This window comes from Wolffia australiana, chromosome 17 (assembly GCF_029677425.1).
Source record: "Wolffia australiana isolate 7733 chromosome 17, ASM2967742v1".
Classification (NCBI taxonomy): Eukaryota; Viridiplantae; Streptophyta; class Magnoliopsida; order Alismatales; family Araceae; genus Wolffia; species Wolffia australiana.
The window spans coordinates 11,223,513-11,241,436 of NC_135851.1; the positions used below are offsets into that span (position 1 = coordinate 11,223,513).

General features: G+C 41.6%; 3 protein-coding genes across 5 annotated transcripts; 2 read left to right on the forward strand and 1 right to left on the reverse strand.

The window, feature by feature from the left end:
- Window positions 1-1,743: 1,743 nt before the first annotated feature.
- LOC144714465 (glycine-rich RNA-binding protein 2, mitochondrial-like) lies at window positions 1,744-2,622 on the reverse strand. Of its 3 annotated transcripts, XM_078589216.1 has the most exons (4): window positions 2,484-2,622; window positions 2,337-2,405; window positions 2,156-2,262; window positions 1,744-2,091 (listed from the first exon to the last, which is right to left on the reverse strand). In XM_078589216.1, exons 1-4 carry the CDS (start codon window positions 2,581-2,583, stop codon window positions 1,999-2,001), a joined length of 369 nt encoding a protein of 122 aa, XP_078445342.1. In that variant the 5' UTR covers window positions 2,584-2,622; the 3' UTR covers window positions 1,744-1,998. The 3 variants fall into 3 exon arrangements, with proteins under 3 accessions (XP_078445342.1, XP_078445341.1, XP_078445340.1); XM_078589215.1 differs by having other exon boundaries at window positions 1,744-2,077; window positions 2,337-2,583; XM_078589214.1 differs by having other exon boundaries at window positions 2,337-2,583.
- An 80-nt stretch (window positions 2,623-2,702) lies between these two features.
- Window positions 2,703-4,131, forward strand: LOC144714464 (RNA-binding (RRM/RBD/RNP motifs) family protein). Its single transcript, XM_078589213.1, has 3 exons — window positions 2,703-2,850; window positions 2,910-2,978; window positions 3,740-4,131. The coding sequence occupies exons 1-3, from the start codon at window positions 2,703-2,705 to the stop codon at window positions 3,985-3,987; spliced, it is 465 nt and encodes a 154-aa protein (XP_078445339.1). The 3' UTR covers window positions 3,988-4,131.
- A 10,053-nt stretch (window positions 4,132-14,184) lies between these two features.
- LOC144714255 (uncharacterized) lies at window positions 14,185-16,479 on the forward strand. Its single transcript, XM_078588970.1, has one exon. It carries the CDS (start codon window positions 14,328-14,330, stop codon window positions 16,380-16,382), a length of 2,055 nt encoding a protein of 684 aa, XP_078445096.1. The 5' UTR covers window positions 14,185-14,327; the 3' UTR covers window positions 16,383-16,479.
- The last annotated feature ends 1,445 nt before the right edge of the window (window positions 16,480-17,924 follow it).

Genomic DNA, 17,924 nt, shown 5'->3' on the forward strand with positions numbered 1-17,924 from the left:
ACTTAAAATTAGTTAAAGACATCATTTTAAAAATGATTAAATCATTTCAGGAACACGCCTAAGTACAACCAAATTACTGTAAATAAAGATATTAATATGATTATTTAAACATATTGATAATGATTGATATCACCTTCATTGGGTTAAAAATCATCATTCGTTAGCGTGATGATGACATGACTGATTGTGTTTGTCATTCCTTGATGCCAAGAGTCTAATTATAACTACTTTACTGCAAGGATGAGGACATGACATTTTTTTCATGGGAACAAAAAATCATCATGTCTAGAGCTTTGCACATAGGATGAAACATAAATTTGTCAGTCATAGGAAGAACATGATGGGTTTTTTGTTTTGGGGCAAGAAACTGCCAAATCCGCATGTGTTGGTTGGGGGGAAGAAGAACTGTACTAAAATTTCCTTTAATATTTTTCTTGAATTTTATAACTTATGTAAATCATAACTTTTTCCATTCCCGATGCCATAATAAATTGTGATACCATTGGCGAACTTAGACGTACGATTTTGGACGACCTATAAAATGACGTGGGACACAACAAAAAGCATCCTGGACTATCTAGCATTTCCGTCTCTGATGATCATGCACTACAAAACCAAGTTTATTCATTAAAATAAGATAGAAGTTTCATGGTACATTATTGCTCTTTAAATTTGATTCTACTTCCTAATGAACCCTATAAACCAAATATTGAATTAGCACACAAATCGTAGTTTGACTGTTGATCAGTGCCAACCATCTTCTAAAAGACAAGAGACATGCTATGCCCCTAATGGAAGGTATTGCTTAGCCCCAGTACATGTTCTGATATTCAGTACTAGAAAATCCAATATCCAGAAAACTAATATGGCTTCAAAAAACAATCATATGTGGGGACAGATGTTATAACTATGGCATGTTTTGAATATCCAAATGGATATCAGAATCGTGTAGACAATGGCTATATAGGATTTCATATCCATATATTGAAAAAGTGGTAGAACATCGAGACAATAAGTTCCACACACTATGTTTTTGAAATAAACTCTCAAAAATACATACAAAGAGAAACATAGAGATATACAGAGATATAGTTCCAGAGAGTGTGTGAGAGATAAATAGAGATGGATGGAGCGAGAGAATCATGAGAGATGGAGTAACACAAAGCGGGAAGATATGCAGATAAAGTGAAAGGGAGTTAACCAAATGCAATGGAATAGAAGTGGGTATCATCATGAACTAATAAAAACAATACACATACACTTGATATGGGCATCCAGACCTTAAAACACAAGTGGATGCCTATATTGGGACAAATATTGATGCCAGATATGTGCTATAACAACCTTTTGATTCATTCTATTGTCTCTGCTTATTACAAAATGGATATTGTGTTGGGGAATGATATCAATGAACCCTCTTTTAGCTCATCCAAAATAGCAATAAAGTGGCCTTGTTTCATCTAAAACTGAACGTTTAATTATTCTTATATCTTGATTTTTCAGTATTGTTATTGACTTCTTTTGCTCCCACGCCTAAGCTTCTGCTCATTAATTAGGACATTCCTAAGTTTAGACAATTGATCACAGCATTATATATCCAGGATGAGCAAACACTATATATCCAGGACGAGCCAACATTATATATTCAATTCCATACTTCAACCGATCACAGCATTATATATCCAGGACGAGCAAACACTAATGACATACATCATTAGCGTTCTAATTTGCAAATTAACCGACGTGCCCAACTAATTACTTTGATACACTAATTATGTTCAGACAATTGATCAACGCCAAACATTTTACATGAGGAGAGAAAGCTTCATTAATACTCCCAAATGACAGTAATACCCTTAATGGCGGGAATGACCTTCGCAAAAATACTCGCAAATCAACCCCCGCACCCAACTAATTTACTTTAATACACCAACTATAAATAGAAAGTTCATCGTCTCCGATCTTCATCTCCAGCTGCCGTTTTTCAAATTTGTCAGCTCAGGATGAATCTTGATGGTTCTTCTCGGAGATTTCCGACGTGAATTGAGTAGCGTTTGCAGATTCCACGCGAATGTTCCTACCGTCAAGCCACTGATCGCAAAGATCAGAGTTGAAATTCCGAAGAAATTGTTAAAAAAGAAGAATAATTGATAACCTGTCCGTCCATTTCTCGAAGTGCATTCATGGCGGCGTCTTCCTCTGCAAACTTCACGAATCCGAAGCCTCTTGATCTCCCGCTGACTCGATCGCAGATCACGTTCACTGATCGCAACATGTTCCTCGTTTTTCTTCAGATCCGATCGATCTGCTTCATGGCAAGAGAGTAGGATCGGTACCTGCGATCACTTCTCCGTGCTGTTCGAAGGCGTCTTTCATTGCGGCCTCGTTCGTGTCGTAGGAGAGGCCTGCGATCGTGCCAGAACCAGAAGATCGATCCTTGAACGCGGTCGAGTAATCGGCGGAAGTAATATCCATGGATTTACCTCCAACGAACAATGTCCAAGTTCTGGGAGAGGCCTGCGAGCTGAGTCGCCTCCATCCATGGCGGCCGAGGAAGATCTCGGAGGAAATCAGCCTCCGCATCTTCCAGACCTCCCGAAACCCTAATTAGGGCAAATTAGGGCTTTATAACGCGGCGGAAGCCATTTTTTACTGTTCTTATCTGCAGATTGGACAAGAGGAAGAGGAAATTGGGGATTCCGATGGCGCTCTTCAATCGATTCATGAGTTTGCGTCGTCTACTGATGAACCAGCCATCATCGTCGAGGTTCTTCTCGGCCTTTCCCGGCGACGACGAAGGTGGAAGTTTCTCCGATCCTCCTCTCACCACCTCGAATCTGTTCATCAGCGGTAAGATCTCGATCAAACTCTTCACGAACAGATCATCAATCTGAATTCGATCGATTCAGGCCTCTCGAGGATGACCACTGACGAGAAGCTCAAGGAGGCCTTCTCCCCGTTCGGCAGGATTCTCGAAGGTGAGCACCGCAAACACCATCGTCATCGGCAACCGTTGACGGTTGATGGATTTTGGTACTCGTCGATGACGTTGACTGTATCCTAGCGTTGAACGTTGACTGTAGCGTCAACGAGGCAAGGTCAACCATGGTCGTCACTAGGGTAGGACACGGTCTGGTCTTGGTCTGGTTTTACCGAAAACCTAAACCTAGACGTGAAGTTCGGTCCGGTCTCGGTCTCGGTCCATGATCAATCTCAGTCCGTTGAAGATGACTGAAGACGACGTTGTCGGCGGTGTTTATCGTCAACGTGTCATCAATTGGACGACCAAATGGACAGATGCATGACTGAAGAAGGTCTTGACGTCATCGTCAATGAGAAGTGTTGACATTCCTCTGACCCAATTAAACATAACAAGGGGTCAACCACGTTCGTGTTGACTATGTTTTGGTTGGTCAAAGATGACCTAGACAGCGTGATGATGGTATCAGACGCCAATGACAGTCAATGATACCGTTGACCACCAGTCAACTATTGGTCAACCTCATCGGTCAACATTATTTGGCATGATTTGACCACCAGTCAACTATTGGTCAATCTATCGGTCAACATTATCCGGCATGATTTGACCACCAGTCAACTATTGGTCAACCTATCGGTCAACGTTATCTGGCATGATCTGACCACTAGTCAACTATTGGTCAATCTCATCGGTCAATGTTATCCGGCATGATCAAGTCGTCATCCTGCTGTTTATATGGATGGATTTGGGGATGTGCAGCCAAGGTGATCATGGACAGGGTGACGGGGCGGTCCAAGGGCTTCGGGTTCGTGAGGTATGCTACGGTGGACGAGGCGTGCTCCGCCAGGGAGGGGATGAATGCCAAGTTTCTCGACGGCTGGGTCATCTTTGTCGATCCGGCGAAGCCGAAGGGGCCGAGGCCGCCTGCTCGTCCTCCGCCGCCACCTCCCCCGGAGGAGCAGGAAACAGGAGTCGGAGTCAATAAAACCATCGGATGGTGCGGTTAATTGACAGTTGACGGATTCCTGTTCAAGAAGACGACAAAAGAGAGCAGTTGCATGCTGGGGGTTGATAAAACTTTGATGTTGCCCTCATTCATAGTAGAACCTGTGGTTTTGTGGGTTTTTAAAAATAATACATCCCTTAGAAGAGAGAGATGGAGAAAGAGATGACAACTTGGCTGGTTTTAGAGCCAACAGACTAGCCAATGGATTAGCCAAGTGATAAAATTTGATAGTACTTTCGCTAAAAAAAAAGATATTACTTTCGCTCAAAGTAGAGTGGTTTTATAGGTTTTTTCAACAAGGAGAGAGAGAGAGAGAGAGAGAGAGAGAGAGAGAGAGAGGGAGAGAGGGAGAGAGGGAGAGAGGAAATAAAAATATAGAACCTTTTTAATCAGAATGAAATTAAACCAGGATTAAATACATCATAAAAAACCAAAACCAAAATTCATAGAGAGAGAGGGAGAGAGAGAGAGAGAGGGAGAGAGAGAGGGAGAGAGAGAGGGAGAGAGAGAGGGAGAGAGAGAGGGAGAGAGAGAGGGAGAGAGAGAGAGAGAGGGAGAGAGAGAGGGAGAGAGAGAGAGAGAGAGAGGGAGAGAGAGAGAGAGAGAGAGGGAGAGAGAGGGAGAGAGAGAGTGCGAGAGTGAGAGAGAGAGAGGGAGAAGGAGGGGGAGAGAGAGAGAGAGAGAGAGAGGAGGGAGAGGGAGGGAGAGAAGGGAGAAGAGAGGGAGAGGGGAGAGAGGAGAGGGGGGAGAGAGAGAGAGAGAGAGAGAGAGAGAGAGAGAGAGAGAGAGAGAGAGAGAGAGAGAGAGAGAGAGAGAGAGAGAGAGAGAGAGAGAGAGAGAGAGAGAGAGAGAGAGAGAGAGAGAGAGAGAGAGAGAGAGAGAGAGAGAGAGAGAGAGAGAGAGAGAGAGAGAGAGAGAGAGAGAGAGAGAGAGAGAGAGAGAGAGAGGGAGAGAGAGAGAGGAAAGAAAAAATACAGTACAACCTATTTAATCTGAATGAAATTAAACCAGGATTAAATACATCATAAAACAACCTAAATTCATAAAGGGAAGACATCACTAATATGGAGTATTATATGAACAAACAAGATCTTCTTAGGATATTTCCCAAGATTCACTAGTGGGGTACAACTTTGTTTACTCATGGGATTCTCAGTCTAGTTCAGATAAATTAACTGTTGTCCTCTAGTATTCCTATACAAAATATGAAAGAAAAAACCTTAAATAACCAGCTATTTATTAACTGGTCTAAGGGTAAAAAAAGGAACCTATTTAATGGCGACCCTCCATAGAAGTAGCAAAGTCCACGTGGAGTATCTCTCTGTTAATTTGGAACACTGTAGTCATTGGCCGAAGAAAAAATAGTTGATTAAAAAAGCAACCAAAATGCTTCCAATTGTTACTTGATGTACTTAAAACATAATAGAGAAAACCATAAGACTCGAATAAATTGTCAGGCAAATTGACATAAGATCTGGAAGAATGAGATGAGGAAAATGAATGTATTGGATTTTGGTTTTTTCAATGGATCCAATTTGAAAGGGTTCTTACAAAACATCATGATAACTAAGAACCTATTGGAGAGTTTATTTATTTCAATGAATTCCTAAGTCCATCTATTTACATAATTCCAACATTGAATATTTAGAAAACACGTAAATACAATAAAAAATAATTCAAAACATCGCATTACAAATTGCATAGAAATTATTCCCTTGAATAACACAACCAATATAGTTAAATTAATTCAACTTATGGGATGCACGGATTGATAGCTAAATAGAAACAAAACTGGTTGTGTAGAAGATTGATAAATATTGATTGTGGGATTGAAAAATATTAATTAACATGTAATCAAAAGGAAATATTCTACATTCTTACAGAAGCACATGAATAAAAAAAGTGTTTGTGTTACTTAAGATTAGTGTATTTGAAAGACTTATTAGACATAAATAGGCATTGATATTCCTATAAATTTGAGGATAACTTCAAGCAACTTTCAAAGTATTTATGTAGGAAATATCTGACGGATAATTCAACAGCTGAAGTCTAAAACTGATGGATATCAAGTACCATAACAGTTTCAAGATACTTCTGAATTTCATCATATGACCCTTTTCCACCTTAAAAGAGGTTATTGTAGCAAAAAAAATCATATCCTTACAAAGATAGTTTCTTTTATGGAAACTCGGTTTTTCATTTTTATTGCATTCATTCTCATCTAAACTCACAGATGTTCTGTTTCTAAAAATTATAAGAATACAACAAGAAGAAGAAGGCAAGAGCATTGTAGTAGGGTACGAATCCAAATGATTCTATTTCTGGATTGCATATCGATATGTATTATAAGAAAAAATATATTGAAAATTCCATACGATTTGGATTTTGCGTTTCAACACTTTTGATGGCCTTGTAGTGATAAAAAATAAAGATGTTCCTAAAGAAAAAAAATCTTGGAAGGGAGGAACAATCTTGAAATTAAAATATTTAAAATTTCAAAAACCTACTGCTTATTCAGGGGAAGATCTACTAGTTTATGTATCACATTTGCGCTGCAATTGACCTCTAAATGACATAATAAGCAGGACGTGGCATTAGAAAGAGTAAGCAATAAACATGACATAACATCTGAATAGAGAAATTAAGGTGTGAAGAGGAAACACATGATTCAATGGTCGTAGACAGTTGTTGTAGCACGCAGCAACAATATGGGTGGGTACAATATCATTGATAGGCAGACTTAACAACAACACCAAGAGGGTAGGTAGAGATGACAATAGTATATTGTCAAGATGTGGGAGGTAGAAAAAAGTAAAGGAAAAGGATAATTTTGAAAGAGAATTTGACTCTCTAATTTCATTTTCTAGTGTATTATAGAATAAGTTATTTTTCATTTATATATTTTTTATCATATATTCCTATAATCCATCACAAAGCATAAAATTATGGGAGAAAGCATATGCATATGTGACTATGATACATTGACGCAATGGGGACTATTTTTCTTCCAAGAAGGAAAAAATCATCCCGTTCAGGTGATCTTACATTAGATGGAATGCAGAATCATCTGCCGGTCTATGGATGGGACAGTTTTTTTGTTACATGATGAAAAAACATCCCATCTGGAGTGTTGGATGACAAACTATTAGAGGTGGAGAAAAATCCACTTCATTTATGACAATTAATATTTTGATTAGTTATTTTTGTTGAATATTTAATTAATTTTTAGGGATAATCAATTTTTTTGCTTACATTGATTCTTCTCAGCAATGATAACTTTCCACTATCTATTGATGATGAAAAAGCTAGGAAGAAAAAAATTCATTTTATTTCATTGCGTGTAATTATTTTTGAATGTGTTTTTTTTCTTACATTGACTTATTCTCCATAAAGATGATTATCCCCCGTTTGAGATAGGAGAGGGCCAAAAAAGGACGAAGTAAGAGAGATAGATTAAAGGAAATGAATTTAAAAAGGGAGGTGGAGGAATCAAAAATTTTAAATGAGAGGGAAACAAGGTATGTGATAGATTGAAATTATTTTTTGAGACGAGAGCCAAAGGCTAAGAGTAAAAAGGAGAGATTTGTAAGTTAAAGAAAAGTACACAAGGGGAGAGAAGAGATTGAGATTGATAGAGATTCAAACATCAATGGATAAGAAATACAGACACGTATGGAAACAATATGAGAGGAAAATGGATAGAAATGATAGATGTGAGATTGAGAGGGAAAAGATGCATAGAAAGAGCGAGGTAGAGACAAAAAACAAAAAGGCACACCTATGTGCGGCTCAAATCCAGCTGAGTTAGTGTCAGGAAATCAGGATGAGAAAATGAGGGATTTGAGAGTGAGGATAGGCTAAGACTGAAATTCATATAAAGAGTGAGGTACAGAGAAAGGAACAAAACAGAGTGGAAAATAAAGAAACAATGTGAGCGGATAGGTTAAAACAAAGAGAGAAAAACTAAAGGCATGCTTATTTTTGAAATTTCAACTGTATTTCTATAGAACCAAGTCATAAAGGAACAGAAAGGTGAGGCACAGACTTAGATAAGTTTGAAGGTGAGTGTCACATCCCTTATAGTGCCTTCCAAGTGCTCTTCTTTGTCATTCTATTAGATGGAGTAACAATTACTCTATGTAGGAAATATAAGTAAATAAATGAAATAAATGGATTTATATAACTTACCAGCTCGTAGAATTTCATCATCACTGTCACCGTCATCAATGTTCAAGATGAAAGAAAAATGCTTGCAACATCATCATCATCTCAATGCTCTCTACATCAAGGCATGATCTATGATATGCACTAAAGCCTCGGCCAACAGAGAATAGTCATTCCACTGTTGTGCTTGTTGGACTCACGACAAGATACTCGAGTTAAATTTTTGACAACTTGGGAAAATATTGTGCGCTGACCTGATGATCTCAATTTAGGGTTTTAACTCATCATCGGTAAGTGAGATCATTCAAAAAATATATAAAAGTACTTACCTATGAATATTAACTAAGGATGAGTACAGGTCGTCTCCAGAGGGAATGATGATTAAGGATTTAATTTTCTTACTATAATGATAATCGATATGAGAAGAGATAATGAGTAAAATTTTGTAAATAGTTATGATTCAAACTTAAAATAACAAGGAAAATAGGAAATCAAAGAAGAATTACGTGAAGAGTAACGTGAATGAGGTAGATAACATGTCGGATACTATAATGAGCAAGTGAGTGAATGATATGATGATATAGAGACAAGATTATGGGGATGTAAGGAGGCGGTGTGATAGTGAAAAGATGTTGATAAACTCTAATTATGCTAAAGATGGTGTCGGAAAAATTTTGCACAATGGATGGAGGATTCACACTTATTCATTAAGCATGGCTCAGTCACTCTAACACTTATTCCTCCAGTGTCGAGATGAACCATAGAGCCATATTGTTGAGTACTTGCCTATTATAAAGAATGCCCTCCAACATGTCAAACGTGGAATTCTAATGCATTGGTCAGTCAGCCCCTATTTTATTTGAATTCATCATTTGAAACTTTTGGAAAAGGTTGATGTATTTCTCCATTCACTGTGTAGAGCCCTGAATGGCATTAATGATGGCTCTCATCTGAATAATGATCTCTCCTAAAGGCGCTAGTTTAGATAATGTCATTCATGGGAGATTCAAATGGTTGTTTGATTTATGGTATTGCTTCCATTCACTCCCTTATGCCTCTAGATTGTAAATAATTTTCAATACAACAAGGACATCGAAGTTGATGATGTGGGCGAAACAAGGTAGGTGTCGTTCCATAATAAATAATGGATTGAGGGTCTTCCATGAATCCACGACCTCCATTAATATTGTTCTGTTGTGAGATGCATTGTGCGTTGTCATGGCACAGATCTTTAACTCAATGAAATACTCATAAATGACTTCCACTAATACTTTGATTTGTTGGAGGCCCAAGAAGCATCTCACAAAGCTTCCACCCAATGTCAACCTCGTACCTAACAACACGATGTTGTTTTGTAAGATGTTGTGGACATTAGAAAACATGGCTGCTAGTTTTGCTTCTAGTTCTCTATACATCCTTCTCGATATTGCTTTCACAACAGCCAAACACAATTGTTATCCACCACTTGTCTCCCATATGACTACAACTGCCACAATGACTTCTTGATGAGTCTCCATGGTAGATCATAATCATAAATAAATCTAACAAATTCCTGACGATGTCAAATTAACGATTGAGTGGTCAATATGGAATCGTCCACCCTTGGTATAAGATGTGACAACTCAAGGAAGATGATGTGATGAAGTCCTTGGCCAAGGCAGTGAAATATCAGAGAAGAAATCTCCGATGGTTTCCAAAAGCATCAGTACTAACTTGGATGATCGATTAGGGTTTGACAGTTGACCATACCCTAAGTCATCCTAGGAGCGTCAAGTGGATGGACTATGCGTACACGTTAACGGATGACAAACATGTTCTAATAATGAGTCGATGCACGCTCTTTTGTATCTTCTAGAGCTTGAGGTGTAGCTTAGCACCCCACGTGTTGGAGACTCGACCTATCGATTGGGTTAAATTGATCCGAAAATAATTAATCTATATGATGATATAGTTAATTAATTTGGAAGGCCAATAAAGTGTATTGGGCCGCCGTAGTCATTTACTAGATTGATACATGGTCCTAGAAGGTCACACACAAATGTTTTTTTTGTAAATCTGAAGATATAGTTAAGTTTTGAGGGGTTTCATGAAAAATACCCACTTAGTAGAAATAGGGGACGACCCTGAACAAAATTCACCCATCCTAGAATTGTTCAAGGACCTTCCTCTTCTTCTCCCTTCTCCCTATGACTCCTCTCCACTCCTGATGCTATCGGGACGTCATAACGATGACGATGAAGGTTGAACAGGGCTCGTCAACGAGAAGGAGGAGATACGACGTGCCAAGGACCGCGTTGATATTTCTAGAGGTTTCACACATGAGTATCTCGACTCGTCTCGCTCCGAGACCCAAGAAATGACGGATGCGATTTATGCACATGTTCCTTGTTTCATGATTTCAATGATGTTGTTCGATTCCGTTAAAGTCTTCCGCTACAGAATGTTTTGATTTGTTCATCCATATCAAGTCCTCTTGAACCCAACATCAACTTTTTAGGACTGACTGACTCTTGCATAGATAACAAAGATACACTATGCATGAAAAATGATGTAAAAGTACCTGCATTCATTCCTACTTTCACAGATAACTCTTTTAGCTTTGAGTAAAGTTAATTTGAGTCAGTACACTATGATTCCGTGATCGATGTCCCTTGATATCTAATGGGATGCCCAAGAGGTAGTGCAATAAACTGTATGGCATAATTAGGGTTTGCCGATCGATATCCGTCCGATATCCGATATCGGACAACCAATATCCGATATCTGAAAGAAAACTGGGACGGTGTCTGATATTGGATATTGGATATCGGTCGATATCCGTCCTTTAGGTGTAGACGGATATCGATACCGGATATCAGGGGGGAGGGGTGAGGACGAAATGGGCATTGGATATCGGATATCGGATTTTGATATCCGGATATTGGAACCGGTATCCGGATATCAATATCCAGTATCGACAGAAAAAAATAAGCTTTATCATCACATTCTATGAGTAATGTACATCAGCATCGAATGGTTTTAATGTATTTACTATCTCAGTTAATATATAGAGTGCAAAAGCTTTATTTTCTTCCATACGGGATAAGAAGATTCAAAGTTAAATGTAAACTCAGAATCCCGTTATCCCACATGGAAGAAATTAGAAAATTTTCTCTGTATATATCAAATGAGTCCGACTATACATTCAATGGTAAAATAGTATTTTAATCTATACTCGCTAAATTTAAAGGCCCTTATATTTGTTCATTAGTTAACATAATATCACATCGTCCAATAAATAGAAATGAAAAGCTCTATTTTCTTCCATATGGGATAAAGGGATTCGGAGTTTAACACCAAACCCAAATCCTGTTATCCCATATGAAAGAAATTGAAAATATTTAGCTGTATATATTAAACCAGATGTGTAATCAATCAGGAAGCTCTCCTATTACTCTCTTGCCCAAGTTAATCCATTCTAATCGCTGAACATTTATCAGTTAATAATATTTTTAAGTATCCTTTCGATGTGGATATCTAAATCCGACATCTACACCAGATATCCGATGTCGTCATCCTCCCCCCTGAGATGGAGGCGGATGACGACATCGAGACGGATATCGGTATCGGATATCCGCACTATAGCAACTGATATCCAATACTGATATCCGGTATCCAGATATCGAAAAAAACAGATACCAGAAATTCCCTTTCTGGTATCCGATATAGCATCCGTCCCGATACCGACATTTGGTGCCGGTATCAGGACGGGCGAACACTAGGAACAATTAAGATAGTTAAATCTAACCAACTTATAATAACTCAATCAAGACCATCTTTCAATTGGAATGTACATAGATTGTAACCCCTTAGAATTTATCATTATCCCATTAATTATAAAAAGGAATCATTTAAACATTATTAAACAGTAATTATGAAACACAATGAAATATGAATATAGAAAGATGGAAGAGAGGTAAGGAGCGAGATTCCCAAGAGATGGTTCAAACAATCTTATGACCTCATGACCATTGGCCACATTTACACATGAGAGGTAAATCTTATATACTGATACTATCTCAATCAATATCATCATTTAAATAGGAATATGGGTATATTCTACGCTTACATAATCCCTTAAAATTTATCAGAATCCCTTTGATTATCAAAAAATGAACCACTTTAATATGATTAGACGATAGTTATAATTACATATGTATGTATAGAGAGAGACGGGGGAGAGAATGGAAGGAGGGAGGAGAGAGGAACGGGGAGACGGAGGGAGAGGGATAGAGAGAGGAGAGAAGAGGGTGGGGGAGAGAGGGAGGGAGAGGGATAGTGTTTAGAGAGAGAGAGAGGAAGAGGGATGGAGAGGAGAGAGAGAAGAGAGAGGGAGAGAGGGATAGATATGAAGAGAGAGAGGTAGTGGGATAGACAGGAAGACAGATGATAGAGAGAGAGGAGAGAGGAAGGAAAAAGGATATAGAGGAAGAGAGAGGGGAGAGAGGAGGGAGAGAAAATAGAGGAAGGGGAGAGAGGAGAGAGAGGAGAGAGAGGAGAGAGAGAGGAGAGAGAGGAGAGAGAGGAGAGAGAGGAGAGAGAGGAGAGAGAGGAGAGAGAGAGGAGAGAGAGAGGAGAGAGAGAGGAGAGAGAGAGGAGAGATAGAGGAGAGAGAGGAGAGAGAGAGAGAGAGAGAGAGAGAGGAGAGAGAGGAGAGAGAGGAGAGAGAGGAGAGAGAGGAGAGAGAGGAGAGAGAGGAGAGAGAGGAGAGAGAGGAGAGAGAGGCAGAGAGAGGTAGAGAGATAGAGATATATAGGAGAGAGAGATAGGGGAGAGAGATATGATAGAGATAAAGAAATAGGAGAGAGATAAAGAGAGATAGGAGAGAGATAAAGAGAGAGACAGGATAGAGACAAAGAAAGAGATAGGAGAGAGAGAGAGATAGGTGAGAGAGATAAAGAGAGAGATAGGAAAGAGAGATAAAGAGAGATATAGGAGAGAGAGGTAAAAAGAGAGATAGGGGAGAGATGAGAGAGATAGGAGAGAGAGATAGAGAGAGATAGGAGAGAGAGATAGAGAGAGATAGGAGAGAGATAAAGAGAGATAAAGAGAGATAGGAGAGAGAGATAGAGAGAGATAAAGAGAGATAGGAGAGAGAGATAGAGAGAGATAAAGAGAGATAGGAGAGAGAGATATATAGAGAGGAGAGAGATAGGAGAGATATATATATAGAGAGGAGAGAGATAGGAGAGATATATATATAGAGAGGAGAGATATAGGAGAGAGAGATAAAGAGAGATAGAGAGAGACATAGACAGACAGAGAGACAGAGTCGGAGACAGAGACATAGAAAGAGAGAGAGAGAGGGAGAAGGAGAGATAGAGAGAGAGAGGGAAAAAGAGAGGGAGAGAGAGAGACTCCTGGGACGAAAGACGGGACGGGACGAATTTCATCCCGTCTGACGTCCAGAGTAAATTCAGGGTCGAAGGACGGGAGGGTTTTTCGTCCACGATAAAAACTGTACCATCCAATCATACGGGACGGTTTTTTGTCGCGTCCAGTCCTCCCGAAACGAAGTTTCGTCCCAAAATTTGTCACGGCCGAAAAAAATCCATTATATATTTTGAATACATTAATAAAGATTTTCTAAGTTTTTAAAGGGAAATATGGAGGAGAGAGAATGCAAAGGGACTTATGTACAATTATTTCTGAGTGGCGTCAGTTTGTACGCGTGAAAAAATACAGGAACCTTGATACAAATTGTCATAACGATGCCACGTGGCGAGATCTCAACCGTTTGATGTGAATCCGGCGGTTTTTCATCCACGTCTGTTCGTCCATCATCTGAGACCTCCGGACGGACTGTCTTTTAGTCCGACGGGACGATAACCGTCCCGTCCGGTGGTCCCCGGGACGAATTTTCGTCCCAAAATTCGTCCGTACCCTCGAACGGGACGATTTTTTCGTCACTGGACGAAAAGGTCGTTCCTACCGCGTCCCTGAATTATACCTGTAATTCGACACGAAAAGAGGGGTCAATCAGTAAGAAGCTCTGGTTTTATCCATTCCATCGAGGAAGAAGACGACCCTCCTGGGGAACTTCCATAACAGGCGCGAAGAGGTCTCTCGCTCTCTCTTCTGCTGTCTTCTCTCCTTCCCTCTTCCTCCCTACCCATCTCCTCTCCACTGAGCTCTTCCATGGCGTTTTCCTCCTCCCTGGCTTACAACCCATGGATTCTCCCCAGGAGTAGACGCCGCTCCCATCGCCCCCAAGCCCCCATCTCCGCCTTCAAATCGCTCGAGATCAACGCCTCAGCGGTGGCCACGTCATCGTCTTCAACCTCCGACCAGCAGCAGCGCCTTCTCTCCTCCCTCTTACGAGAAACCGACCTCGCCTGCACCTCAACGGGGGTTCTAGAGCTCATGGGTCAATCCCAAGTCCCCGTGAACATCCACAGCTTCAATTTCCTGCTCAATCTCCTGGTCGACGAGGGCCGTCTTAGGCTCGTGGAGGTCGCCTACGCGGCCATGGCCGACGCGGGGGTCGCCCCCGACGTCTCCACCTTCAATATCATCATCAAAGCGCTCTGCCGAGCCCACCAGCCGCAGCCGGCTCTGTCCATGGCGGAGCAGATGCCGAGCTTCGGCCTCTCCCCCGACGAAATCACCTTCACCACGCTGATGCAGGGCTTCATCGAGGAAGGCGAAATGGAAGCGGCTCTCCGGTTAAGGAAGAAGATGGCCAAAGCGGGCTGCGCGCCCACGGCCGTGACCGTGAACGTCCTCCTCCATGGATTCTGCCGTCTGGGTCGGGTCGAGGAGGCGCTAGCGCTGGCCCAGGAGGAAGCCAATTCCGGGTCCTTCACCCCGGATAAGTTCACCTTCAACACTTTGATCCATGGGCTATGCCGGGCCGGTCACGCCATCACCGGGCTCGACCTCCTCGACGCCATGGCTCAGTCCGGGCTCGACCCCGACCCCGTCACCTACAACACCCTCCTCTCCGCGCTCTGCAAGTCGGGGGACCTCAACCGAGCCATGGCCCTCGTCTCCGACGCCCCTTCCCCGGACTTAGTCTCCTACAACACCCTCATCACCGCGCTTTGCTCCGCCGGGCGGCTCGACGACGCCATGGAGCTGGCCCGGGACTTGGCCCGGAGATCCCTCTCCCCCGACGCCTGCACCTTCAATTCCCTCATCCACGCCTTGCTCAAAGACGGGGAGCACGCCCTCGCCCTCCAGCTGTTCGACAAAATGCCCAGCCGAGGCTGCCCCCCTGACGAATTCACTTTCAATATCCTGATCGACCACTTCTGTTCCGTCTCTGATCTCGGCCGAGCTCTGGAGCTCCTCCGGGAGATGGAGGACAAGGGGCTGCCCCGCAGCGTCGTCACCTACAACACCCTCATCGCCGGGCTCTGCAAGAACAACCGCGTCGAGGACGCCGAGCAGGTGTTCGACGATATGCCGACGCGCAACGTCGTCTCCTACAACACCCTCGTCGACGGGCTCTGCAAGAGTGGCCGGCTCGACGAGGCGGTGGAGCTGATGGAGGAGATGGTGGCAGCGGGGATGACCCCGGACAAGCTCACCTACAATTCTCTGCTGTCCTTCTACTGCAGGGAAGGGAACATCAAGAAGGCAGCTGACATTGTTCAGACAATGACCTCCAACGGGTGCGAGCCTGACATGGTCACATATGGGACACTGATCGCCGGCCTGTGCAAGGCAGGCCGGGTGCCGGTGGCGGTCAGGCTGTTGAGGACAGTGGTGATGAAGGGGATGGCGCCGACGCCGAAGGCCTATAACCCGGTAATTCAGGCTCTGTTCAAGCAGAACAAGACCAGGGAGGCTGTGAGGCTGTTCAGGGAGATGGCGGCCAAGGGGCAGCCGGCTGACGAGATCTCTCACTGGATTGTGCTTCGTGGGCTCTGCCGCGGCGGCGGGCCGATACGGGAGGCGGTGGAGTTTGTGGGGGAGATGGTGGAGAAGGGGTTCTTGCCAGAATTCGGCGCGTTCTCTATGCTGGCTGAGGGGCTGCTGGCTCTGAGGATGGAGGAGAAGCTTGTGGAGGTTGTCAATGCTGTCATGGCGGCGGCGGAGTTCAACGAGGCAGAGGCGGCGGCGGTGAGGGGGCTGTTCAAGGTGGGTAAGTTCCATGATGGGCTTGAGAGGTTCGGCCGGCAGCTTGATGGAAGAAGAAGAAGAAGAGGAGGAAGAACAGGAGGACCCGGGTACCCCCTTCATCGCTGAGTGATAGCTCTAGCTCCCTATGTTTCACTCTAGCTCAGTTTATGTTATAGATTGTGTGGTCTTGATTTGATTAATCTCTATTGATTGTTCTGGAGAAGGAGATGGAGGGAGGCAGTTGTTGAGAATAAAATCCATGAGCTTTTGGTAATCACAAATTGAAGACTGCTGCTTTACTTCTTTTAGGTTCTTTGGTTGACAATTTGGGCAGGCTTCAGGGGAGAAGTATAAACTTCTTCTTAGCTCCGGTATCGTCCCAACTATAGTCTTCTTGATAGACTATAATTGAATAGACAATATTAGATCTGTGGTAAGAAACCCTCCAGTGGTAAGATCTGTGCTGTCTTTAGGAGGCCTATTGACAACGTTGTCTTCTTGAATAGGCGATAGTAGGAAACCACTCAAATATAAAAAATTATGCATCAGGAGCAGGTGAAGAGTATAGAGATTCTCGAAGCGGTCGCAAATCTGTTGAAAAATAGGACCAAAATCATGGATGAATAATTTTGTATGCGTACTATCCTTTGTATTTTTACAAAATTAGTAGTCAACATTTAAGATCTGAGAAGTAGACATGCTATAAGAAATTCTGAGAAAGTCTAGTCAATTTAACGTGATAAAGTAAAATAAAACTCAAGAGGGCCAAAGGGTTTGAAGAAAGAGTTCGTCAAACAAAAAGTCAAATAAGTGAAAGCAGGATGATTATTCTAATTCATATTCTTGCAGGGTCAGGGTAAAAAAGAAAAACTACCTTCTAATCTTGTACAATATATTAATTTCGCCCGGTCTCCAAATGATGTCTTTTGTTTTTTCTGGGATATTATGGGATCTTTATCTTGGGCATCTTTAAACACTCTTCTCATCTTGCATTTTACTTTACTCTATCATGTTAATTTTTTCTAGATTTTTTCCGTGCTTTGAGATCCTTATGTTTGAGCTACCAAGGATTGAAAAATATATACCTTGTGGTTCCTAGACTGAAAAATGAGGTTTGATGGCAAAGGTTGAAGAATTAAATGGCTTTCTTAACGCATCACTGAGTGTTATGGTCCACCTGGCCTTGTTGGGTCCAGAATTCCAGGACACCAAACAAACTCATGATATGATCTGTTACTGGTGGAATACGACATAATTCTTACAATTATTTATCTCTTAACCCCTGTAACTCAGTTATAATTAGACCCTAGGGGTCAACTCATTAACTCCATCTTTAGGGAAATGAAGTGGAATTTTCTCCCTCCAAGCATGGCTTAAATCTCTAAAAATTGACGCAAAAACTCTTAGCTTTCAAATCTAAGATTAGCACAGCTCCAGAGTCATATGTTTTATCATAAACCTACATTTTGACCCCCGCTTACCTAAAAAAAGTTTAACATTATATTTTGGTTCAATAAAATTATATTTGTTATTAATTAGCAATGCAAATTATTAATATTTTTTAATGGTAAATAGGCGTCATTTGTTGCATGTATTATTTGTTCATATTATTAGAGAAGATGGCTCTCTCTTGGTTGATCAAGGAATAAGTTGAGTGTTTTAATATCA